This window comes from Carlito syrichta, unplaced genomic scaffold, assembly GCF_000164805.1.
Source record: "Carlito syrichta isolate Samal-C Ts95f unplaced genomic scaffold, Tarsius_syrichta-2.0.1 Scaffold43556, whole genome shotgun sequence".
NCBI classification, from domain to species: Eukaryota; Metazoa; Chordata; class Mammalia; order Primates; family Tarsiidae; genus Carlito; species Carlito syrichta.
The window spans coordinates 111,439-138,251 of record NW_006987652.1 but is presented as its reverse complement, the minus strand read 5'-3'; the positions used below and the strand labels follow the sequence as shown (position 1 = coordinate 138,251).

Sequence of the window (26,813 nt, the reverse complement as noted above, 5' to 3'; positions counted from 1 at the left end):
GTTCCAGCTACTTGGAAGGCTGAGGTGGAAGGATCTCTGGAGCCCAGCAGGGCGAGGCTGCGGTGGCCGGGAGTGTGCCACTGCACTCCAGAGGGCGAGGCTGCGGTGGCCGGGAGGGGCCACTGGACTCCAGTCTGGGTGACAGAGTGAGACTCCAACTCCAAAAACAAACATACATCACATACATCACACAAAGGAAAGAACTGAGCTCCACGTTCTAAAAACAGGTGGAAGGTTAATTTTGAGACTTCAACTCAAAAATAATAATAATTTTTGATCTACTTATTTTCTGAAAATGCGTAGGTGAAGAGCTGTGATATTGTGCTTCAGGATAATCTGGTGCAGCTAGGAAGTGGCTGAGGTATGGAGGGGGGAGCAGTTTATTGAGTGGTGGATGGCAGGTGTGTGTGTGTGTGTTCATCAGTTCTCTCTCATTTGTGCAAGCATGATATTTTTCCACAATAAAACATTTAATGTGACAGTAGCACAAATTTTTTTATTTATTCCTATTCGACTGTCCTAATTTATATATACACACACACACACACATATACTATATACACATATGTGTTTACTCAATGTCTTTACCTGAAGACATGAGCCTATCATATGAAGTAGCTAATTTAATCTTCACACAACAACCCATAAGGATTTTCATCCCTATGTTCTTTCGTTTTCTTTTTAAGTGAGAAAGCAGGATTTATTGAGAGGACAGAACAGCTTCCACAGTGGGAGGAGACCCGAAGGGGTTGCCTTCATCTCTATTTTCAAGATGAAAAAACTGAGGCACTGAGAGGCTAAGTAATTTGCCCAAAATTGCATAGATAATGTAGTGAAACCAAGATTCTAATCCAGCCAATCTAACTCCAAAGTCTGATTTCCAGAAAGAGAAGCCAGGTACGGTGGTTCTCACCTGTAGTCTCAGCACTCTGGGAGGCCAAGGTGGGAGTTTAAGACCAGCCTAGGAAACATGGTGAGACCTCCTCTCTCAAAAAAATAAAAGATAAAAAAATAAGCTGGGTGTGGTGGTGCAAGCCACTTGGGAGGCTAAGGCAGAAAGACCACCTGACTTTAGGAGGTCGAGGCTGTGGTGAGCCCTGATCATGCCACCACACTGCAGCCTGGGTGACAGAGTGAGACTCCAACTCAAGAAAAGAAAAGAGAGAGTTGAAGAGAGAGTTGCCAAAGCTGAAAATGACTCACTTCGTGTGTGAGAGAGAAGCCCCAGTTCCTCCACACTCAGTTCCGAGCATTAAGTGAGGCTTTCAAAGACGGAACGACTTCTCTAAACATGAGGAAAGTGTGGGGGTAACCGAATGGCCCCTAGCTTATCCTACTCTAACCCACAAAAGAAATGTTCTTGTAGTCTTTATTTTATTATTTTTTCACTCAGGTCTTACTACCCTTAGACTTGTATATAATTAATATTGGCTATCAAAGATCTGAGAAAATGTATTTAGAATTTTGTTCGATTAAATTGGCTTAGACTGAAAGTAGATATTATAACTCTCTCCCATATAGCAAACAGAACATATGCCCAAACATTATTGCAGATACTACATATACTAGTAATATAAATTGGTTAATTTCTTTTGTTAAGTTTGGGGAAAAAAATCTATGCCTTTGTGTATAGAAGTTACTTATAGAGATACTGTAAAAGGCTTTACTATCTCTTAAGTATATCCCTTTAACCATCTCTCTTTTCCCTACATTTAAAGAAGCAATGTCACCAAAATTCATTTACTCTTTCCTGAGCTCAAGTGACCTAAGAAGGTATAGAGACAAAACCAGATCAGGAAGTCACTAGGGCTTGGCCATGCCACCAACACCTTTCTGACTTTGAGCAGATCTCTGAGCCTCTGGGGACCTGTTTCTCCACTAATAAAATGTTGACATTAGACTCAGTGACCAGGCAAAATACTGCAGTGCTGTGAGTCTGCATCTCTTCCATGTGCATAGCATATATTTGCCTACAGCATAAAACCTGATATAAGCCACTTTGGCATCTTGGGGGGAAAGGGCACACTGACGATTCTTAGGATAGGACACTGGGATTCAAACATGATCGTGTCAGAATGTCAGGGCAGGGCCCCAGGGCATGGGTGTCTGGCATGCACTCTGATACCACGTGGAAGATGCAAAGAATTGCACAGAAGTTAGGTTAGAGAATGTAGTTTATTTAATTGGAGAGAGAGTGAAAGAGGATTCACCTCCCCAAGGGAGGGAAGAGGGCCAAAGCCTAAGAAAACGTGGCCTGACCACAGCTCCAAGACCACATGGCCACACCATAGCTTAGCAAGGCAGTGGCAAATGGCTACTCGGTGTTGAGTTCTTTTCATCTTTCCCTTTGATGGGGGAAGATCGTTAAGGTGATTGAGTGGTGGTCTGCTCCACGTCTTCACAAAGGCACAGATAAGCGCAGGTACCAACGTCTGGCGATGGACAGCAGGCAGATGGGTGGGTCAGCACATGATTGCAGCCATGGTGGTGGGGTCTGTGTGGTGAAGGTCGCCAAGGGCTGATTAAGTGAACCTGAGTCTTACGGGTGGAGGCAAATGCTTGAACTAGAAAAGCTAATTAGCACCCAACAAGCTGGGGCAGGGGTTTGTAAAACCATCATCAATAGATATCTCTGAGAAACCGGTTCTGCCCTTGGCTAGTGAGTTCCCCAACCCTAACTGCTAGAAGAACATGAGATTTAGGCAGTGTTAAAATGGCTGCTCACTGGGTATATTAAACCAAGTTCTGTCCTTTCATAAGCTGTCTTACGTTCTCTATATTAATTGCCTACTTGAATCATTTTAACAGTCTAATATCCCAGTTTCACACATTGAGAAAGCTACCCAGAGAGGTACGTCTTTAAGTAAGTTGGGAAGAAAACTTTTCCTCTACCAACTTAGAACTGAGGGGCAGGGTGGAGGGGGAGGGGTGGAACTACAAATTAATCAACAACAGATAAATAGAAAAGTCGGAGAGCACGCTAAGGAATAGCTTGGCCTGGGGTAAGAGTTGATAGGCTGTATACTGTATCAACTTAATAAAAGGGGAAGAAAGGGGAAGGGGTACAGGGCTTCTGGTGAAACATGAGAGGTGTGGGGCTTCTGATAAGGTTCTGTTCCGCAGTTTCTCGTCCAGGTGCTAGTGGTCAGTTCCCTTGCTGAAAGCTCCCCCAGCCCCCTACCAGGGGACCAATGGCTGCTTCATCCTCGGAAAGCTCTGCTTTTCGTCAGATAAGGGAAGCTCAGAAATGCTTTCTGCCTCTGCTGTGTCTTCCGTATCTTCAGTATACCAAGCTTCTGGTGGGTTGTGGGTCCTTGCTTTGGGGCCTGAACACAGCTGCAACTCGGACTTTGAAGAGCAAGTGCTGCTCAGTGGACCCAGACCTCCGAAAATGAGGCATCAGTGTGCTGGTGCCTCTGGGGAGAGGGAGGACGCCACAGGTGTTAGGAGAACCGGCGCTGGGCAAGTGCAGAAGGGTGGGCTTGGGGCTGCGAGGCCACGACAGTATCCGCCCACCAGCAATGCGTGTTCTCCGTGTCCAGACCTGGAAGCTGGAAGCCCAGCAGGGTGGGTCGGCTTGCCTTCCAGGAGGCTCTGAGGCACGCGAGGTTTGGGAGCCCGGGACCGGCGGTTGGGGCTCCCAGACTGCGGGTTCCAGACCTGCCAGTGACTGGCTCTTCAAGCTGAGGAGGGGATGCTTTGCAGAGTCTCATCATGTTCCCAGTTTCCCCCATACTTTTAGGCGCTTGGGATTGGCGGGGGCTAGACAGATCAAAGCACGTAAGACTGTGGCTTCCGTGTGGCTGGTAGGAGTGATATCATGAGTGGGGTTTGGATTCTTCTTGAAGGTCCAGCTAAGAGAGCAACAAAAGATGGATTTAGTCTTCATGCATAGTACAGTGCTGGGAGAAAAATACAGTGGGACACTGACTCATATTTAATTTCTGTAGTTTTTTTGGTATCAGGTGGTATTTTAGCATAACCGGTAGTGATGCCGGGTGGCCTGTGGTGTGTGGCTCCATGGGTTCTTGGCTTTACCGATTTCAGAGCAAATCCAAAGTATGTTTAAGAAAGAATTCATTAGAAAAAGACATGCTTGAGGGAGAACAGGGGTTCCTTAAGGGAAAAGGCACGTGCTTGCCTTTGACAGGAAGCTTTGTATAATGTTTACAACGGTCATCAAGCAAACTATTCCATAAGCTGAGAGCAGAGGGCTGCAGTATCAGGCCATGAGTTCTGATTGCTATCTGTCAGCCACTTAAGGTCGCAAGAACCTCAGAAGGACCTTTTTACCTGCCCAGATTTGGGCTTTTTTACAACACCTTGTCTGTGTTTTGGGTGGCTTCCTGTGGTTTCTGTGATTCACTGCACTGGTAGATCCACGTTCCAGCCTGCAAGGTGGGCAGGTCTGGAGTGCCTGGTCAGGCAGGTAAAAACCATGTACCAGCAAGGAAGATGTTTTAATTTAGACCTGCCTGCAAGAAATACCTATGTCTAAGCTACACTGGCTACCCTGCCTTAACTTTCCCCCTTAGGGAATTTTTCTTAATCCTATAATCATATGGGTACAGAGGGAGGAAGACCATCTTCTGTAACTGCTTCAAAGCTGACAAAGGATGTAGGATAGGTAGCTACCCTACCTAGCCAGGGATGGAAAGTCTCTCCCTATTGGATCTAAAGCGTCCAGGTTAGTTTCAGTGGTGTCACCAACTGCCGACACCAGTTGGATCCTTGCACATCATGTAGACATGAAAGCGCTTAATTATGGAAGAAACTAATTTCACGAGGCAGTTAAAAAGACACGGACCCCAAGTCAGCAGGATTATGACCGTTATAGTAGGTTCAATAAGAGGAACAACCAAGCAACAGAGGGCTTGGGGTTTTCATAGCGTCCCAAATGGTGTTTGTAAGAGAGGCTCCTTGTGCAAAGCCAAAGAGCCACAAAGCCTTGTCATGGACTTTCTTTAGCTCTTCCTAACTTGTCTGGTAATGCTGATGCGAGTGCAGCAGGTTTCATCAGTAGCAGCACAAACCAGTCCTGTAGCAAGTAACCTAAAGGGAATCAGTTGCCCATTACAACATTAGCAAGAGATAATCAACAAACTTAGGCAAAGCCTTTAGAGCATCAGCAGCACCCTGAGAAAGAGCACCCAAAGTCGCAGTCACATTTCTCAGAGTAGCCTCATGGTACATAAATCCTCCCCATGGTGCTAGAAATCCAACTGTAGCCCTGATTCCTGCCAGCATTAATCCAAGCCCCGCCTGGGTCTAGGCTCGTGACATTGTGAAGTGTCCCATGTAGCCTTTCATGACTGAGGGCTCCCAGAGTGCGTTGACCCAGCATCTTCACGTTATCTATACAAAGAGCAGCCCATGCTTTTCCAGGTCTTGGGTAACTGCCATTTGGTTTTGTGAAATATGGCCAGAGACTTTCTTTCAGATTCCATAGGAATAACACCCCTGCGGGGCACACACCCTCTGGAGGGTTTCGTCATGCGAGATGATGCTTCAAGTAGTTCCCCACGTGGATTCCCCACGGCAAAGGGGAAGCAGAGGCCCCGCTCGAGAGAGGGTCTGGTTTTCCCCTTGTGAGAGGATGGGTTCTTCGTGTGACTTGCCAGGGAGTAGCCTCCCATCCCAGCCAAGGGCTGCGTCTTCCTTGCCTGTTCCCATCCTGGCCTGGATACCAGGGAGCCACACTGTGCCGGCAGGTAGAGAAATTAGATGAAGCCAGATGTCTTGACAATTGAGGTGGTAGCTGATCCCTTTTCATACAAAGGCTGCAAGGCCTGCGGTTACTAGCACAAATTCTAAACTCCAGTCTCTGTGGCTTCATCATAAGTAGTAGTGAGATTACAGCAAGGAAAAGGCTGAGTAGGTAAATCACAAAGGAAATCACTAGAAGGAAAGATGTCAGAGTGACAGATGGACCACACCTACCTCACTGTTCTCTATCTTCCATTTACCCCTACACACACACACACACACACACACACTTGGAGACCCTCCTGGGCAGCGAGACCTTATCTCTACAATAAGTCAAAAAATCAGTCGGGCGTGGTAGCACATGCCTGTAATTCCGGCTACTTGGAAGGCTGAGGCGGAAGGATCGCCGGAGTCCAGCAGGTCGAGGCTGCGGTGGCTGGGAGCGGCCACTGCACTCCAGTCTGGGCGACAGAGTGAGACTCCAACTCAAAAAAAAGAAAAAGAAAAAGTCATCCTAGTCACCATTCCAAAACACAATGAAATACTCTAAATATCATTTGAAATAACATTTTTACAAGGTAAAAGGATATTTTACCTTTGTAGTATATAGAAATCAGGCGTGTTAAGGAACAAGATGACCTGATTCAAAGCAAGGAAGGGTCACATATGTGAATGTTCACCCAACAGAGAAACTAGGCATAAGAACTTTTGAGCATATTTTTCAGAAAAGTGTGGAAAATTCCCTTTTTAAGAATGGGAAAAAATGATCATGGAATTTTACACTTGAAGCATGGAGATATTTTGTCTTCTTTATAGGAAGGGAGAACACAGATGAAAAACATAATTAAAAGGCTGAATTTCCAAAACTCATCCTCAGTAATTTTTTCCTCATAAAACAATATATTCAAAAGATAGAATAATAAATCACTAGTAGGAAATAAACCCCATGTCAAAAGACTTTAAATGGGAATCACAGGCAACAGGTAGATAAGAGGACGTATGACACTAGATTTTTGTCCAAATTCACAGGCTATGGAGAAGTATACGTCTTAGATACATAATCTCATTAAGTTTGCATAGAATGCCCCAATTAGCTCTGAGGTATATGAAACAGCATTAAGGATTAGTGAGAAAATATCAACTTTTAAAATTTCTTAAAAGATGGTTAAAAATCAGCCTGCCTGAATTTTAACACTTAGTTTATCATATACGAGGCAAGTTACTGTTTTTATGTCCTCGGTTTCAACACCTCTAAAATGGGAACAATAATAGTCTCTCATGGGATTACTGTGAAGTTTAAATGCATAATTCTTATAATAAAATGTTCTTCTAGCATAGCGTCTGCAACATTGTAAGTTTTCAATACAAATTAGCTAGTATTTTAATATTATTGTCAAATTACTAAACCCAGTTAACGGGACTACTTAATATAAAGAAAACAGAGTGGGATGACATGCTCATCTCACTACTGATCACATCTGGAATATTGACTGGGTTTTCAAACCATGTGACTTAGGCCCCTGTACCTACCACTTACAACTCAGGCTCAAATTTGCTTAAGGGAGAAGTAAGCTAAAAAATAAGCTCTTTAATCCTAAATAGTGCCAGAAAATGTCACAAACTACTTGCCAGCATAAAAATACAGTTTTTCCATATATGAGTGTTATGAAATACTCTCAAACTTGTGTGAGCCATTTTCAGTCCTTCTGTCTAGCATTTTCCCTTCTAATAAGTTCATATCTGCACATTTAGTCAACTGCTAATCTCACCATTTGTAGACAAGTCTAGGTAAAGATTTTAAACATTGACTTTATTGTTTTTTTAAGAAGCATCTGTCTGCCCCATTATAACATTTCTCTTGCTAGAAATACAATTTATGGTGGTTCAGTTCAACATCCTATCAGACAGAAGTCTGCAGTTTCTGTGGAAACAGCTTCCGGACCTATTTCAAAATGGAATCCAAAAGACTGCACTGGCATCGAGAGATACTTAAGAGACATACTTCTACACTAACAAAACATAATATGCTGTATACATCATTGTCAAGCCTAAGCCAGATGCGGAAGGGTGGAAAGCCTGGATTCCAGACCCACATAATCAGCAGTCTGTGGAAACGCTGGGAACCATGCCACAGGTCTCCAACCTAGCATAGCTGAGAAGTGACATGTTCTTCTGAGAATCACTCATCCAGGAAATGAGTGGGTCACAAAGCAAACCAGCAAAAGGCCACAACTTGTTTTATGAATGAAGAGCATAAGGTGCACTAGACCAAGGTGTAGCTGCCCGGTGAGTGCAATTTCTCAGCCCTTCTTCGGTTTGTCTCATGGTGATGGACGGACAGAACTGCTCTGACAGGAAAATAAAGAATCGTGTCAGCCATAACACTACTGTCCCATGTCACCTCATAGTTATTTTTCATCAGCTTATGTGTTTATCCCTGTTCCAAGATAAGACTTCCCATATGACCCTCACCAAAAAAGAAAAATAGTAAACAAGAAAACACAATGAAATGGTAGACCAAAAAAAGAACACAAACTAATCAATTTTATTCACACTACCCATGATAAGCAATTACATTTTACATAAAATCACTGACACATACAATAGAAATTAAGAGTAATATGTAAGTAAAAAACAGTTCAGGAAATAGATGTGAAAACAAAATAACATACTTTAGTAATTTATACTATATTTCCTACTTATTTATAGCAGCATCTGTAAGATTCTCCTATTTATTCATAGTTAACTAGCAGCGAAACTCTTAAAATTACAGAAATTCAGTAGATGTTTCTTTCCAATGTTTAATTCATACAGAATTTATCACATTAACCAAACAAAACCATTTCTATTTCCTGAAGAAAAAAGGTGGGAAAAGATTTCATCAGTCACCAGCTCCCCAAAAAAAGAATAAAAGAAAAAGAAGAATACTAGGGAAAAAAATTCCACATAATTACCAAAAAATAAATTCTCAACTACCTTGACCAATTATGAATGGATTTTGTGGAGTCTGAATGTATGTGTGTATGTGTGTTAGTAAATAAATGCTATGTTAAAACTGTATTTTCTGATTTTACACTGCAGTTGAAAAACATGTGGAAGTTTCCAGGAGGCCTGTCAGAGCCTGGAGAAGATATTGGTGTGTATCTCACATGTTTCAATTGACTTGAAAATGTTGAGGAAATTCGTGTATTTATCTTCCTGCTTTATAGCTAAGAATAAGAATTTAGATTTTCTAATTTGTTCAGCCTAAGTCAGAAAATTTCAGATGTTACATCAGGGCTGCTATAAAAATTAGCAGCAAAATTGCTAACATTACAACTTACTCCATTAATATAAATAATACCATTAGGAGCATACTACCTATTCTTCTGTTTATGACTGTGTCTAGATAAATTTGTCTGAAGAGAGGCTTTAGGTATCAGTAAAAGGTCAGCACTAGAGGTTATTTCTGATGCGACTAAAATTGTTGCCATTAAACTATGAGAAAACACAAATTCTTGTCCATTCCATCACAGAAGGAAGAAGAGTGACTTCTAAGTGAACTTTGAAATGAATACAATAAAGTAAATTATACAGCAGTATGATATAATTCTGCATATGGAAGTTTTGCCTACTTTTTACTTTAAATAGTCATGAAGCCAAAATGTAATAAAATGTCATATGAGAAAGTCTCAAGTGAGACGGACCCCCCAATACAACTTACTCAGTTCCATATATAAGACAGGGAAATGTGAAATAAACCAAGAATTCTTTGTGTCACTGATTTACAGGACAGAAGAACAGAAAGTGAACATTCCTACCTCTTCCCTAAGCCACTGGGAAAAATTCAGTCTCTATCCTAATAAGCAGATCATTCATTTGATACCGGTAGTATTTCTCCAGGACCTTTTCCTTAACATGCATGTCCCCTACTCTCTTTAGCCAGCAATAACCTGACAGTGATTTTCTAAGTCATCTTTAAGTATATAAAACTGTATTTGTACTTCAAACTTGTTTTTTAAATGTTATGGAGATCAAAATGTCTGATACATATTATATGGCCAACTGCTAACAAAAACCATGGGTAAACTGATTGCATCAAGATGCCTATAGCAAATCTTGGTTTTCGGAACTCATTGAGCTTTTACTTAGATTATGCTAGATCTGCTGTCGACACAAAAGATGGTCTGCAGTGGTGCAAGTGCTGAGAGAGAAGGCCATGTGACCCACCACCTGATGGCCTCACACTCCACCTGTGATGTGACGTGTGAGCACACGCCAGCTAGTTCAGCTTCTGCTTTGCATCCTCACCAAGCCACACTGGGCAAAAAAGGGTCTTCAGAAGGTTTGTGTAGCTTCTGTTCCTGAGTCTTGCCTTCTCAAACAAACTGATTTTTTTAATTTAAACTTTTATGGGTCCTCTGAATTTCAGTTACGCTTATTTTTAGATGTAATTGAAGAAATACATTTCCAAGTCAAATATGTGTAACTTTAGGTTTAAGTATACTTCGAACCCTTCTTTAAGTCCAGATAAGTAAAAATTCCAGAAAAATTAAAAATTTTAGAAAAAGTATTATGGTTGTCACAACCACCTACCCAGAGATCATATGTATGCCTCAGGCATGTGAAATTAAGAAACCTGCAACTAGCATCAACCTACTTCCTAGGCATAGTGTACACTAAAGCTTTGCCTCAGAATTGATAAAACATTGAAAGCAACTAGAAATGATAACCGACAGTGGGGGTCTTAATGACTGTCTAGATGATAGCATTTCTGTTTCATAAAATAATCAAATAGTATGAAGAGGACAGATCACCCAAGAATGATTGAAATTATTTTCTTTAAACCGTGTATGCAAGAAAGTTTATACTATGCTTTCGGAATACTGCCATCACAAACAGTTAAGCATTTATATTGGCCCTTGAAAAGTAAACACTAGCTAACTGGGAAGCACAGTTGTTTGGAATCCTTATCCTTTGACAGTACTAGGCAAATAAAGCGTTATTATCTGTCGTGTTATTAAAAAATTAAGAGGGTCATGTACAAAACAATACAATCCTCAGTGCTCTCCTACAAAGTAACACTCCAAGAGTATAAAGGTAACTACTAGATTAAAATGGACAAACTGCTTCCTAGAATCTCATTACCTCTGACAGGAGACTCTCCTATTATTAGCCAAAGAGCTATAAAGCAGCTGAGCTGATCAGAGATCATCAGTGCACACCAGGAAAACCCACATTCTGCATAATTTTTCCTGTTACATTTTATTTCAACCCGATCCTGTTATTAAGTATTACAAAATGGAAATAGCAAATATAAACTCCATTTCATTACTGTCCTGTAACTAAACAAAACAATATGACATAGTTAAACAAATCTCTTGATCCTGATAAAAATAAAAACCTCTTAGTTTTTCCTGTGCTCTTCAGACCTAGAAAACAGTATTATTTCAGTTTAGCTTACAGTATATTAAAGTAATAAAAGTGCAACAGAATAAAGTACTTTATCCAGATAAAAATAATTAAATCCATGTTGGAATACTTGGGGAAAAGTTTTCCAGCTTGAGGAAATTCCATGCCTTGGATACAAAAGCATTTATGTGCCCATCCAATCTTTAGTCCAGTCAGTGACTTGCCAATTCAAGTTAAAATGATCAAAGTACCCAGGCAAAACACTCGTTTTCAGTCAGCTGTTATGGTGGCTGCAAGGCAAGGCAACACTCACTAGCCTGCCCAGTGTTCTGTGATGTATAAACAGCCTACACTCACGAGCTAAGTGCTGACCTCTTGGTTAGGGGTACCAAGAGCTAAACAGGATCTCCATGGTTATTTTTCAAAGCATTTAGAGAATAAAAATAAACATCTAAACAACATTTAGGGGATACTGTGCAAACTGTAAGGCTAGTGCCATAATTTTTAATAATACATTGAACAAACATGTACGCCACATTAAAAATTATTTTTATTCTCCTTCTATGCTTTCAGTTTAAAAACGCAATTTCTAACCATGTGTAATCCATGGGTAGATGTCAGCACATAACTGAAAAATGGCAGATAAATGTCTTCTATCTTAAAGCACTTTTTCCGTGCATCTTTCCATAGCTGTTTCTCAGAGAGAAAAACAAGAGCATAGCCAGGGGACTGGTAAGACATTCTACGAGTCAGGGCACTTAGGAAGTAAGACATGTTTCTGTGACTTCCTCTTTGGCCTGTTTTTCACGAGTAGGATTACTGAGAAGGCAAATATAATTTACTATCTGACAAGAACGGTGGAGGCATTAAAGGATATTTGAACAAAAATCCTTGTCTATGACAATTCCCAGCAAAATGGTCAAGATAAGGAGCTTTTTGAGGGCTTCTCATAAATGCTTTGGGAGACAATGACATCACAGAAATGGGGTGAGTCCATATTTAGGGGGTTCATTTAGATGTTTTAAAAAAGGAGCCACAAAAATATGTTCATGGCAACAAAAATTCTGCCATAAAAATGTGCACTTAACTGGAAAATCGTCCTTATATACAATGTGAGAACCTTTGTTGTATTATAAAATTCTATATTTTCCAAGCTTTTAAAAAACTTCTGATGAAACAAATAGAGCATTTTGATATTAAAGGAATGAATCCAAGTTTTTTGGAATCTTATCTCAAGAAACAAAGAAAATGTCAAAAATCACTATTATGGGGTTTTGCTGACAGATAACCAGAGGAGCAGAAAGAATGTGTGTTTATAAAAGAATCTGCTCCTACTTGGAGGCGTGAAAGTCCCACCTGGAATCACAAGGAGAGCTTAGAATTGTTTCGTGGTTCGATACATTCTACAGCCCGACAGACCTTTACAAGGAAGAAGAGGAAGTTTTGATGGACAGTCAGGAATGGGATGACAATGAAGAAATACATTCGAATGTTAACTGTGGCTTTGCAACATGTTTGAAGTATTACAATGTATGTTTTTGCCTTTTGGGAACTAGAGCAGGGAGAGGCTAAGTAGAGGTCACCCCAAAATGTACAAGTAGATAAGCCTTCAAGTAGCAGCAAGACAAATAGTATTTCAAAAGCTTCTTAAATGTGTAATGGTAAGAAAACACTTCGGTACTTCAGGAGGTCTGAAGGAGGAGCGTTTGTGCTGAAACTTTACTTTCTTAGGGGGGTGCTTTGATTTTGAACCTTCAGATGCTGCTTCTGTAGCTGCAGATCTTTGATGCTGAAGTTTCTAATAATGTGATCCTTACTGATCCGTACATCTCCCTTTCACGCAGGAGACACAGCAGTTCGAGAAGTTTTGGAAGAGACTGGTATAAAGTCAGAATTCCGGTCCCTCCTGAGTATTCGGCAACAGCACACAAGTCCCGGAGCTTTTGGGAAGTCAGATATGTATATCATCTGCCGCCTAAAGCCGTATTCATTCACCATAAACTTTTGCCAGCATGAATGCTTGAGATGTGAATGGATGGATCTCAGCAACCTGGTCAAGACCGAAAATGCGACTCCCATCACCAGCAGAGTTGCCAGGCTGCTGCTCTACGGGCACAGAGAAGGGTTTGACAAGATTGATCTGACCATGGAGGAACTTCCAGCGGTTTACACAGGCCTGTTCTACAAGCTCTATCATAAGGAACTGCCAGAGAAGTACAAAACTCTGACAGGAGTGGACTGAAGGCACATAACATGTTTAGAAAGAAAGTTCTAAGTGACTGTACACGTGGATTAGCGAACGCCATACTATAAGCAGAGAATGTTTGAAGTTGATTAAATACTTGACTCTAATTTTCTAAGGCAGATGATTTCCAAGAAGAAAACTTGCATACAAATGTGCACATCTTAAAAGCCTCTTTTCAAATAAAGCAAATAAACATTTGGAGAGGATTGTAGCTCTAGGTAAGCTTTACTGGGTAATAGCAAGTGCTATATAAAAAGGGTGAGTCTACATTTTCCAAGAATTTTTGCTATTTTTCTTTACTCAGACCATTTTACTACTGGTTAAATATTTTACTACTGGATAAAAAGTTGTCGACCAGTTATCCAAACTGAGCTGTGCACATGTATTTTCTTTTCCTCTCATTAAAAAACTTCTAAAATATACTTCTTCTTTCACGTGAAATGAGATCAAGTATTGCCTTTAAGATCAGCTCTTAGCCGACATTGGAAGAAAAAGTATAGCTTTCTGCCCCGGTCCTGTCTTGGATCCAAGTTTATACTGCCCGGTTCGTTTCAGTGCCACATACCAACTGGAGTATTTCCTTGACCGGTAAGTATTGTAGTTATTGGATTCCAATCGTTCAAAAAAGAAACACTCATCTGTAACACATTTCTGAAAAATAAAGGAAGAATTACGTGTTATTACCATCACACTTTTCCTATCAAACAGTAATATCAGACAGTAAAATGCCTGTCTGCTCAACCAGTAGCAGTGAGTGGTCTTGGGTTCAGCGGGACAATCAAACTAACAAGACTCATCAGGCCAAAATGTGACACAGACGAGTTCCAGGAAGGATGCGGGCCAGGAGCACAGCTGCCAGCAGGACAGTGTCAAGGACTCCAGGGACCATTCTCCAGCTCCTGCAACAGACAGGTCAGGTGTTAGGCAGCAAGACCACACGGTTCACCACAAGGAAGGACACCCTCAGCACTGACAAGAACATACACAGGGAAGCCCCAAGCTGTGGCTTCCAGTAGCCCTTACGGTCCACCCACAGTGCTCCCCATCCCAACGCAGGATACCAGTCAAGGTCATTTTTACTTTTATCAGAGTTCCGGTGTGAACTGGCTATAAAAAAGGAGGAGGGTCAGGCTTGGTGGCTCAGCCTGTCATCCCAGCACTTTGGGAGGCTGAGGCAAGTGAACTGCCTGAGCCCACGGGTTCGAGACCAGCCCGGGCAACTTGGCGAGACCTCGTCTCTACAATAAATAAAAAATTTAGCTGGGCGTGGTAGCACATGCCTGTAGTTCCAGCTACTTGGAAGGCTGAGCAGAAGGATCCCGGAGCCCAGCAGGCCAACGTTGGGGTGACTGTGAGCGTGCCACTGCCCTCCAGCCTGTGTGACAGAGTGAGACTCCAACTCAAAAAATAGGAGGTTTGTTAACACTTATTCACAGAAACAGAACTGACTTCCTAAGTTGTAACAAAAACTTTTAGTGGCTAACATTGTTTTAAGGGATAAAAAGAATCATTTATTGTATAGAAAGAAGCTATTGGTATATAATGCCAAAAAATTATATTGGAACATTATATTACTTATGACTGGCAATTGCCAAACACTCATAGACAGAGAGGAATAAATAATGTAGAACTTATTGATTTCTAGTAGTCTCTGAGGGAAGTAAGGGACTCTGCCTTTTTATTTCAATTCAACTATTTATCAGGAAAAAAAATAGCTGGCTTTCAGATAGTTAGACTTGGAAATAATATTCCAAGTAATGGGGTCTAGTAGGCTGCCACATTATTTAAGGTAAATGTTCAAGAATCAACTTCACAGTATAGCACTGTTGATACTTAGTGGACTCTAGGGGGAAAAATCAACAATTTATTCACTTCAAAAGAAATAAGGAAAAATAATTTACTTTTTTATTATAATAGTATACTGGGGATCCCAAACAATGTACACACATTTTAAGAGAAGTTCACCATAATCAGAAGTGTCTAGACGCTGATGGTAAACACTTTGAGCATCTCTTATAATTGCAGAAGTCAAACGTGACTTGTACTCATTAAGTGTTACAATTTTAATGCAGTTTTTTCCTTTCTTTCTTTCTTTCTTTTTTTTTTTTTTTTTTTTTTTGAGTTGGAGTCTCACCCTGTCGCCCAGGCTGGAGTGCAGAGGCACACTCCTGGCCACAGCAGCCTCGACCTGCTGGGCTCCAGCGACCCTTCTGCCTCAGTCTTCCAAGGAGCCGGAACTACTGGCGTGCACTACCACACCTGGCTAATTTTTTTGATTTATTGTAGAGACAAGGTCTCATCAATTTGCCTGGGCTGGTCTCAAACCCACGGATTCAGGCAATCCACTCGCCTTGGCCTCCTAAAGTGCTGGGATTTCTTAAGATGTATATATATATATTTTTGGCACCCTCTATGGACATATCTATTGAATGACAAATATATAGAAAACCATATAAATTTTAACACATTTGTATCTACACATATAAATACTGGGTGTATACATAACTATATTACGTAAATATATGATTTTTATTAGTACCAGATTCCAGCTTATTTCTATATACTCCTATCGAAGAAACTTCAGGCTTGGGAAAACCCACATTAAAAAGACTTGAACCTTTTCCCAGATTCTTTGGTTCCAAGATAGAGCAAACAATGGCACAACCTGTGAGAAAACCATAAATTAAAAAAGCAAACCAAGGAAACCAGCTTGCATAACAACTAAAGTGAATAGTAAAGGGCTGAGTAACACCTAACAGTGGAGAGCTTGTCTCGACCATCTAAAGCAGAGGTATGGCATAGACCCCGTCATCTGCTTCCAGAGATAAGAGTTTTACTGGATATTTCCTTGGTTTAAATATTTTGACCACTGCTAGTTGAAGTTTTAAAAACTGAAATACAAACTTAACTAATGTGCCCATTATGTAGTGCGCTACGAATATTGAAATGTAATTCCTTCCGATGCAGCTAAGTCACAGGCTCCCTTACAGAGAAGCTCGCGTGGCAGGACCAGCCACCAATACATAAGACCACCTTGTGCTGTTCATAAAGACTTACGAAAACCAAACACCTGCATCTAGAGTAGATAAAGACCCTAAATCCAATACTTTCCCTCTTCCTTTGGTGAAATTTAGTTCTTTTCTTTAGTACCCGCGAGTCCAGCCGAAGTTAGCCTGGTTACTTTGTCGTTTTCAAGCAACACTCCCCTCTCCACTATTCCAGCTTTAAGGCCAGGAATAGAAGTAGAGGGGAAATAAAGAGTGAAAGAAAAATTCGCAGTAACTATAAAGAATGTGAAAGGTTCCTGTTGAGCCCCACAGGCTGCCTCCCCAGAGGTAAACTTAAACAACACCATGCGATCACGTGTTCGTTTCCTGATCTGTCGATTTCCAGGATGCCCCACCTTGCTAGCTGGCACTCCCCACCATGCCTGGCCAACGGGAGGGCTTCGCCATGCCAATGTTTGCCTTTTCATCCAGTTCCTAGTATTTCGGAGAAGAAATAGTACCAGGCCTAAGTGGGTACATCAAGGAACCCACATTTTATTTTTTACAGAATTTACTAGTAAAAACAGTGGAGGGAAGGAAAGCTTGCATTGTCCTGAATTTCAGCCATGTAAATCTAAACAACTGTTTCTCACTTGCCAAGAAACTGCGTTGTTTTTTTTTAAGGAGCAGCAGGTCCAACTTCGGTTCTCAAGAAAGCAGATACTTGACAGCTCAATCTAAACACAAGTGTCAGCTCTCTCCATTCTAAGTTTACAAGTCATCTGCAGTGACTGTGATCTCAATGTTCCTATAAAAAAGTGGTGCACTATAATTTCTACTACCCTTTATAAACAAACCGTCAGAGCTTTTTTCCTCTTCTCAGTGTTTGCTGACCACTTCAAACTTAAGACAAAAAGAGATTTTCAGAGGAACAACATCGGGAGGAGAGTGGGTAAGTGGCTCCTAAGTGTCAAAGAGCTTAGACCTAAGAGCTGAGGAATCTCTCGGTTCTTGGCTGTTGACTGCTTTCATGCATATCATTCATTTAAAAGTCACACAAATCTTTTAACATAATAATTATACTCATTAATAAAATGAGGAATTTAAAGCTAATGCTTTTAGCAACTTATTTCAGACTGTGGATACTTTTTGCCTGACACCTTTTCGTCAAGTTAAGTTTTCCTTTATTCTGTTAATTTTTTTTTAAACTTAAGCATAACTTGGGAGTACAGAAAGCAAAGAGTTCAGACAAGGTATTTATTCAGTGTGCATACTTTTTTCTTCTAGGCAGCTAGGACACTTCAGCGAACAAAACTGAAAATAGATCTCTGCCTTTGTTCCACTCAAATTCTAGTTGGAGGAGACAGACAATAAGCCAAAGCATTAAAATACAGGCTGTACTCTATGCTAACTATGAGAAACACGGGGGAAGGCAAAGCTGAGCAGGGTAACAAGAACTGGGAGTGGTGGGGTGGAGGTTCTGCTGCAACACTAAACAGCGTGGTCACAGCAGCTCCACTGAGAAAGTGGCACGAAACGCACACACCTCAAGAAGGCGAAGGCCTCAGCAAGACGTGGGAGGAGAGCCGTCCGGTCAGAGGGAACGGCCCGCACGGAGGCCCGACCACAGGACTGTGCCTAGGAGGCTTGGCAGCACGAAGCGGAGGGCTTGAGGGGAAAGGTCAGAGACCCTGAAATGGGTTCCCGGAGGGAACGGGATGAAGAGCCAGCCCTACAGAGCTTGTAGACTGTTGTAACCATCTGGGCTACTCCCAGAAAACGGAGGGCCACTGGTGGCTTTTTAGCCGAAAGATAGCATGCTCTGACACACTTTTCCAGGATTCTTCTGGCTGCTAAGATACAAGGAGCCAAAAGCCAACACAGAGGGACCAGTTAGAGGTGTATTCAGCAATATAGACAAAGAGTAAGGCTGAGACCAGATGAGACTGTAGAGATGGTAAGAAGCTGTCCGCTTCCAGGTTTCCTGACAGATTGGATAGGCAATGTCAGAGAAACAGGAATCAAGGATGGCACTGAAGCCTGTGTTCTAGAATGATGGATTTGCCGTCAAATGAAATGGGGAAGGAACAGATTTTATAGGGAAAGATTAGTAACTAGTTTTTCACGTGTTGGGTTTGAGACAAACATAAGACTTCCAAATGGAGCTGATGTATTTATTTACTGAGCGCCTACCACATAACAGACACACCACTTAAATGTCTTTCCCTCTGGCTAATGCTGATAATCACAAAACTGGACGATGGAAAAGTACCAGTTTATTTGGAATGCCAGAAAGTGTGTTGTGCATAACGATTCCAATAAGCCACCGTGCTCAATTCTAAAAGGCAGGGAACCTGAGAAACGAGCGCGGATGTGCAGGCACGAGAGGACACAGACCGGCCACGCGCAGCGAGGTGCAGCGCCTCGGGGTGTCCCGAAAGCTGTCCACACAAGGCAGCGCGGCTCGAGGCCCTGCAAGAGTAGCCCGACAGCCGCATGCTGACGCTGGCGATGAGGCTGACGACTCTGGAGGTGGCGCCGGAAGTCTGATCCTGTGCGGGGGTGTCTGAATGAAGCAGCTAATGTGCTACGAAAGAGCACAGCCAACACTGCGTGGCTGATTTGGCTTCTGTCAAGATATTTAATTGGCTTTGAAGTTTCAAAAGGAAAAAGTCCTGTGAGCTATCTATACTTAATGAAAAACTGGTCCTGCGAGGCAGTGGGAGCCATGTTCACTGTCGGAGTGAGAGGCTGAAGACCAGGGGAAGGCTGAAATGCTCACGTGGAACTCATGGATCAGGGCTGCAGACAGCAGGGTAGAGACAGACGCTTCAATACAGAACCGTGTATGTGTGTGCACCAAGGCTAGTATATGCATGTAGGTCTTGCTCTGTCATCCAGCATCCAGCTCGTAGCTTCTAACACCATCCTCCGTTAAAGCAGCCAAGGGTCCTGGGAGGAGTGGCTCATTCTAGGCTAAAGTAGGGACTACACAAGATGAGCCTGAAGCATGTTGTGGGCCGAAAATTGCTGAAGTGCTCAAAATAGTAGATGGTGGTCTGTTGACAAGCACAAAGTCAAGGAAGGAGTGCCCAATGGCCAAGACTGGAACTATCCGAGCAACCAAACAAGCAACACAATACTGGCCTACAGCCCAAAGGATAAAAGGAGGATCTATGATTATCTACTGACATGATTACTGAATAAGTAAGTGGATAAGAATGGAGACATTTCCCATGCAAACGAATTCCAGATAATTGACGAAGACACCACAGCCTCACGGGAGGGGAGCATAACCATAGCCCCACCCCTTAAGCGTGGACTAAGCCAAGTGACTTCCACAGAGGACGGTATGGAAAGTGGGGAGGGGAGAGGAGCTTTCCAGTGCAGAGAATGCTATCTCGGCGGGTGAGCAAGACTGACATCAGGAGTGACACCGCACGAGGACGGCACGTTCCTTCACGTGACCTCACGAGAATAGTCCTTCTTGTCATCTTCCTCCCAAACACTCACAACCTCTGCGTAACCATGAGAAAAATATCAAGCAAACCCAAGGTGAAGGACAGTCTAAAAAAGACCTCACCGGTACTCCTCATACTATCAAAGTAATAAAAAATTTTAAAAAGTCTAAGACACTGACTCCAGTGTCCAAGACACTGGAGACTCAGGAGACACGACTAAATATGGATCCCAGATGGGATCCTGGAACAGCAAGAAGCCATTAAGTAAAAACTAAGAGAGTATGAACAAAGTGTAGACTTTTTACTGATAATACATCAGTGTTGGTTCATTTGTTCTGACAGGTGTACTACGCTAATGTAGGGTGTTAACAATAGGAGAAACTGGGTGTGGAGTATACAGACACTCTCTGTTGTCTTTATAGCTTTTCTGTAAATCTGAAACTATTCTAAAGCCAAAAGCTATTCAAAACAAAATTGATCCCAGGGCTACAAGTTCAATCATGGAAACGAATTTCTCAAGTTATTACTGGATATAGTAACTCTCTCTATAATATGAAAAGTAAAAGCACCTCATTTATCTTTATGCTTTTCTCTGCCCAAATGTAGATCGCTTACATATGCATATCACTGCATTTCACCAGACTGTAAATGGCACGTAGGGGAATATTTTCATCTACTGTGTCTACTGCTGTTATCCATGCCTGACACACAGCAAGTGGGCAGCAAACATGTGACAGATGAATGAGCAAATGAAACTACTTTAGATAGCTTACAATAAAAATGCAACTTCGCGGCACTGCAAAAGTCCAAATAAGTACCAGGGAAGCAGGACCGGGGAAAACTCAGACTAGGAACTGACACACAGAGTGCTTTAACATTCTGGGCTCCGCAGTCCCTGAGGAAACCCTTACCCCAGGTGGCCCTTTCCAGCCGTGTGACGATCCCCACTGGACGTCTGTGAGGCTCACTGGGGCCGAGAAACGGGGGCTCCAAGCCTGCCTTGATCCCTGACCGGCTCGGTGTTTCCCATTCAGTGCCTTAACGTCTCCGGACATCACTTTCTCATCTGTGAAATGAGAAACTTGGATTCGAGGCCCTTCAGAATCCCTCCCGTCTCTAATAACCTTTGCAAGCGGGCTCGGGGGCTCAGCCTGTCATCCCGCCCCTTGGGAGGCCGAGGTGAGTGGATTGCCTGAGCCCGTGGGTTCGAGACCCGCCTAGGCAACTTGGCGAGACCTCGTCTCTACATAAATCAAAAATCAGCCGGGCATGGTAGTGCATGCCTGTAGTTCCAGCTACTCGGAAGGCTGAGGCGGAAGGATCGCCAGAGCCCGGCAGGTAGAGACTGCGGTGGCCGGAAGTGGTCACTGCACTCCGGTCTGGGCGACAGAGTGAGACTCCAACACACAAAAAAAAACCTTTGCATACAATAAGGAAAGAAAGAAGAACTACGAATAAGTTCTCCGCCCACTCCCCTCACAACCCCCACCTCCTCTCCTTGTGTACTGGCCTCCAGTTTTAGTCTACTCCTAATTTTAGATTTGAACCTTATGCCCATTTCCCCATGCTCTGTTTACAGGACTGTTTATTCTTTTACAGTACTTCGATTCTGCAGTTTTGGCTCACGAGGGAATTTGCTCAACAAGAATATGAAAATGTTTTTGCTTACACCACTTCTGAGAATTAAAAACAGACATGATGATGTAAGTGTCAATGTTGACTATTTCAGAAAAAAATGAAATATATGAATTGTGAAACATTAAAAGTAAATTTGGTCTTAATCTTGTAATATCTATCAGTAGGGCAAAACTTTAAGATTTAGTTCTAAAAGAAGCAACAATTCTAATTAGGCATAACCTTTGCATTTAATTTAGTATTTTATCTCTTAAAAAATGATCTACACTTCTGTTACTATATTTTCCTGGCAAATTTGATAAGTATAGATTAACAATCTGGATAATTGAGCTTTCAAAATTCTGTTTTCCCCTACTTTACTATAGTATAGATTTTATTTCATTGTTAAGGCCCCTCTACCAAGAAGTTATTCTATAGGGAAAACGTACTTTACAGTAATTAAATGTATATCCTCGGATTATAATTTTTTCATATTTCACAATTTTGGAGCAACATAAGTTGCAATCTAATACTTATTGAGATATTTTGTTCAGGGTTTCATGATCTATAGCATTATAGAGAAAATGATGTATAACTCTCTAGGAGATGAAGGCCAGTCAAGTTTTTTTAATACCAATGTGAACACTGAGGTTGTTTGGTGGTTTCGTTTTTTTTTTTTTTTTTTTTTTTAGTTGGAGTCTCACTCTGTCCTCCAGACTGGAGTGCAGTGGCCACTCCCGGCCACCGCATCCTCGACCTGCTGGGCTCCGGCCATCCTTCCACCTCAGCCTTCCGAGTAGCCGGAATTACAGGCACGCACTACCATGCCCGGCTGATTTTTTCATTTATTGTAGAGGCGAGGTCTCACAAGTTACCCAGGCAGGTCTCGAACCCGTGGGCTCAGGCAACCCACTCACCTCAGCCTCCCAAAGCGTGGGATTACAGGCTGAGCCACCGAGCCCGGCTGGTGGTTTCAACTTAAAACTGCAATTAACCTCACTGTACACAATTTTCTAAACAATCTATAATTCTGTGAACACTTAAATCATAAAGTCTAATATTTGTTCTGGGCTTCTGTTGCTCATAGCAACAAAATGTATCTTGCTGTGCTATGTTGTGCATTAAAGAACTACTCAACTTCAGCCTCCAAATACAGGTTCTGGCAGTTAGATCTAGTTGCTCGTCAAACGTTCACATTTCCTAGCTTCAAAAGGAGACAAAGACCCTTAAGAAATGTTTTCAGACAGCAAGAAATCAGTAACTTGAATGCATTCTGCCATTAACATGTGAAGGTGTTAAGAGGACACCGTACACAAATCCGCCTTTTTTCATACTCTAACTGGAAATAATCAACCAAACGTACCTTTTAGAAACCAAAAAGTTTTATGCATCCAAAACACTCTTCTTTCTAAGAAGAAACTAGAATGTTTTACAAACCATTGCAAGAATCACACACAGGGTAAAATGCAGAAGAACCAGGGATGAGCCACAACACAGTCGCCTGTGAAGGGGCCGGGTAGAAGAGTGGGAAGGATTGTGCCTTTGACAAGTCCATACATCCCAGTTTCCCCAAGTTATGAGGCACATCTGCGTCCCCAGGGACGGCTACTGCGCAGAACACCCGCTCGTAACAAAGGCGCTGGGTCGACAGCTCAGTGTCTGAGGATCTGGCTCACAGAGAAGAGCGCCACTTGCTGAATCCCAACCTCATCTCTTTGGTTTTGAGGTAAGGTGCTTGCTTTTTCATCTGAAGCTTTGCCCGGCCCACCCAGACCAATTTGGAAGGGATGGGACTGCCGCTGAAAAGGCCTGGCAGAAGCCACACAGCCCAGAGGCAAGATGAGAGGCTGACTTGTGACCTTGGCAGGAGCAGGCGCAGGACAGGAGGTGGAACACAACTGGGTCTTGGCTGGCGCCCCTCCTCAGAGGAGACTACAGAGCCTGAATGCTCGATGTACGCCCAACAGCCGTGGCTCTGTCTCCGCATGGTGACTGTAAAAACGTCCAAGCGCTGCTAGATTGACTCTTACTGCATCAACGTGGTGGAAATTGTAGCACCAGAAAGAGTCAACACACATCCCAGGAGACAGAAGCACGTTTAGGACTGGATGAAGCACTAAGACTTCAGTCCTGTGAAGGCTTCTGCCCCGCTGAGGACAAAACTGGAAAACTCTGCTTCTTTCAGAGCATTGTATGTTTCTGATGGTACAAAATCCACAGATGGGGAGGCTTAACACCCATTTGCCAAGAGAAAGGCCAGAATTCTCTGAATTCTAACTTGTAGGGAATTTTCTAAGAATGAGATGACAGCTTAGTTTTCAGGCCCGCTGTCCTTTAGCTGGTCTCCTCTCGGTATGTTCACCTACGTACCCTATTCGTTTCAGAGAAACACCTGGAGAAAGCAGCTTCTGCTTCCTCGTTTGTGACAACACGGGGCTTCCTGTCACGGCAGAGTCACCCGTTCTCCAGTGTAGGCTCTTGAGATGAACAGCCCCTCCAGTGACCATCTGACAGGGTCACCACAACTACTCGCTTACATGCTCTTCAGTCTCCACGAGCATAAGACACGGCGGAAGAGCGAACCTCAAGGCACTCACTGAGCAGATCAAGGCGGACAAAGGAAAGGACAGAGTCTGAAAGCCGCCTGACGAGAGCTCTTTGCGGTCAGTTACGAGGGAACCATCCCGCTGGTGCTGCTCATAGTGACGGCAGAAGCAGCATGGTCTGTGTCTCCTTTCCGTCCCCGACCACCCTCACAATCCGAGAGCAGCTGAGCCGAGGCCCCTGCAGAAGCCACAGGGAGTCGGCCCCTCATAAGGTGACAGGAGCAAGAGTTGGAAACTCCTCTTCCTCTCTCTACTGCAGCATCAAGGTCATCCAAAATGGCTATTGATTTACCGTCCCGGGAAATATTTAAAATGCTACCATGGCAGATTCCCAAAGCGTGACATCACCTCTTGAGCTGACAACAGCTTGGAAGAAAAAAAGGACAAGAACCAAGTAGAAGAGAAAGTCCCAAGTGGTCGTTGTTTTGGGGCTGCGCGGTTACCTAGGACACCTCATCCACTCCCCTGATCCAACAGCACCTCCATGCTGACAACACCCAAACCTGTATGTCAACACAGACCTTTCCTCTAAGCTCCAGCTACTTAGTGGGCACCTTCTCCTGAATTCCCCTTGGGCAATTCGAACTAAGTAGGTCTACTTTTGAACTCAGCGCCTCTCCTCAGAACTACCTTTGTCTTCCTTCCCCTTCATCCGCCTTGCCATCCACACCAGAAACCGAAAAGCCACGGGCTGTCCCTCCATTTCACTCCGAAATCAATCAGTCGCTGTCCTCCCACAGTTCTTCCCAGTTCTGATCATCACTTGCTTGGACTACTGCAGCGGCCTTCTGCCTGGTCTCTCGCCACCGGGCTAGGCCGCCTCACTTCCACTCTCTGCACAGCTGCCGGAGTGACCCTTGTCCAAGCCGGATCTAAAACTCTTCACAGCTCTCCACTGCTTGTAGTCAGGCGGCTTGGCAGACAAGGCCCTCCGAGGAGACAGTCGGTCTGCCTCTCCCGGCTTCTCCCTCTCCCCTTCCACCTTGCGTTTCCTCGCACTCTGCACGCCAGCGTCAGCGAAGTGCTCATAATCCTAGAGATGCGCCCAGTAGCCTTCTGTATCCACATCTTGCATGCCCGAAGGCCTAGAGCCTCCATACCTTCCTCTCGGTTCCTTCCGCTCCCTGACTGCTTGCTGAGCTCCTTTCTCCACACCACCTGAAATCCTCCCGGTAGGTCACCTCCCCAGTCCTGGACACGTTCAACCCCTTCCTTTCCTGTATTACTTCCTGTGTCATGTGACTTTTTCTCCTTTCCTATATGCCGTGCGTAGACGCAGAATACAGAAGCAGCACATCAAAGCCTTACACGTGATCGCCAATGCGTGCTTACTTCTGCCTCCCCAGAATTGTGGCCCTTTAAGGACAGAGACCATTTGATATTCAGTCTCATGACCTAACATGGTACCTGGCACACGGCATGCTCAATATTCTAATTTGAACAGAATTCCAAATGTATGTAACTGCCTCTCAAAAAATTAAGAGCCACTATACCCAAACTTATTTATCCTGCAAAAATCACATAAGGTGATCATCTCAACATGAGTAAATCTTTGTCATGCAATCAATTTGAAATTGGGCGGTTGAAATGCCATTTTCTCTGTAAGTCTATTTCAGCACTTTTACAAATCCAAAGGTCTTCATTCAGAAAAGATCTGAAAAACTATTTGTACAGCTCAAAACACCTCAGTTGCTTGGTAGTATTAGATCCTTTCTATGGGGACAGTTATAGTAAGATAGTAAGTTATAACTGGCCAATGGCTATGGTGTATACACACACACACACACACACACACTTTACATCCATGTCCTGTCTACTCTCCCAAGGACACAGGAGTGGGATCTGTGCCTTTCATACTGGTCTTCCTATACCATTCTCCACCCACTGCATGGTCAACAGATATGCAGTCCTGTTTCCGATAATAATGGTGAGGCGGGCAGGGAACCCGCATTCGTGAAAAGAACACCAGCCAGGAACTTGGACCCCTAACTAGCTGTGGTGAGATGTAAAAAGAAAAGCCCCCATCCTAACATATATATTAATGAGAAGTAACATGTGTCAGACATCGATTTTGGCACTTGATATATAGCATCTACTAAATCCTCACAAAAACCCAATGAGATGGGATCATCACTGTTTCTACTTGACAGGTAAGGGAACCAACTCAGAATAACTTGCCCAAGGACACAGAGCTAGTAAGTGGTACAGTCAGAATTTGTGCCCAAGTTAAAAGCCCACATTCTCAACTAGTATTCTATAATGCAAGGTTTCGTATGTCACATTCAAAAGAAGAAATGCAAACACTGATCATCAAAATTGCATATATCTATTCTCACTGATTTTCAATCAACTGAACAAAAGAAGAAAACTCTATGGCTTTGTACAGCAAAAGCAGTGATTTAGAGCTCAGGTCTGAATCAAGGCTGCCCGAGTCCAGCCCAACCTCTACCGGTTTTGTCTGTTACTGACTCCCTCAGAACTCTTTTTTTGCGTCTGTGAAGCAAAGAGCATTTGCTATATTTTACAGGGTGAATGTGACGATTCCATGAGACAGTACATGTCAATGACTCAATAACAGCAAATTAATACGTAATTATTAATATTGACATGTGCAAATTATTTAGTAAACACCATGCTTGTAAATTAGCAGCAATGAAAGCCAACCAAAAAAGGCAAAGCAGAAAGCATTACTTACAGAAGCCAGCAGCCTTCCGTCCTCCTTCATGGCAAGGTAACGGTTCGCACACACGCCCTTGATAGACACAACGCCTCGCTCTTCTGCTTGAAGTTGTAGTTTGACTGT

At 43.0% G+C, this 26,813-nt stretch overlaps 1 protein-coding gene and 1 non-coding gene across 6 annotated transcripts in view; one reads left to right on the top strand and one right to left on the bottom strand.

Moving 5' to 3' along the window:
• The window catches only part of NUDT6 (nudix hydrolase 6), a 25,879-nt gene extending 12,115 nt beyond the window's left edge, over positions 1-13,764 (top strand). For 2 of the 5 annotated variants that reach the window (XM_008048169.2, XM_021706798.1), the window contains exons 3-4: positions 8,788-8,842; positions 12,942-13,764. In XM_008048169.2, coding sequence (XP_008046360.1) covers positions 8,788-8,842; positions 12,942-13,339 — 453 coding nt within the window. In that variant the 3' untranslated portion in view covers positions 13,340-13,764. Of the gene's footprint in view, positions 1-7,327; positions 7,993-8,787; positions 8,843-9,837; positions 10,031-12,941 lie in introns of those variants that run through there. The other 3 variants (XM_021706724.1, XM_008048191.1, XM_008048199.2) reach the window with 3 other exon arrangements.
• On the bottom strand, positions 13,711-26,813 carry LOC103249573. The gene is made up of 2 exons (XR_002481306.1): positions 26,706-26,813; positions 13,711-13,993 (listed from the first exon to the last, which is right to left on the bottom strand). It is a non-coding gene; the product is annotated as an uncharacterized LOC103249573 (transcript).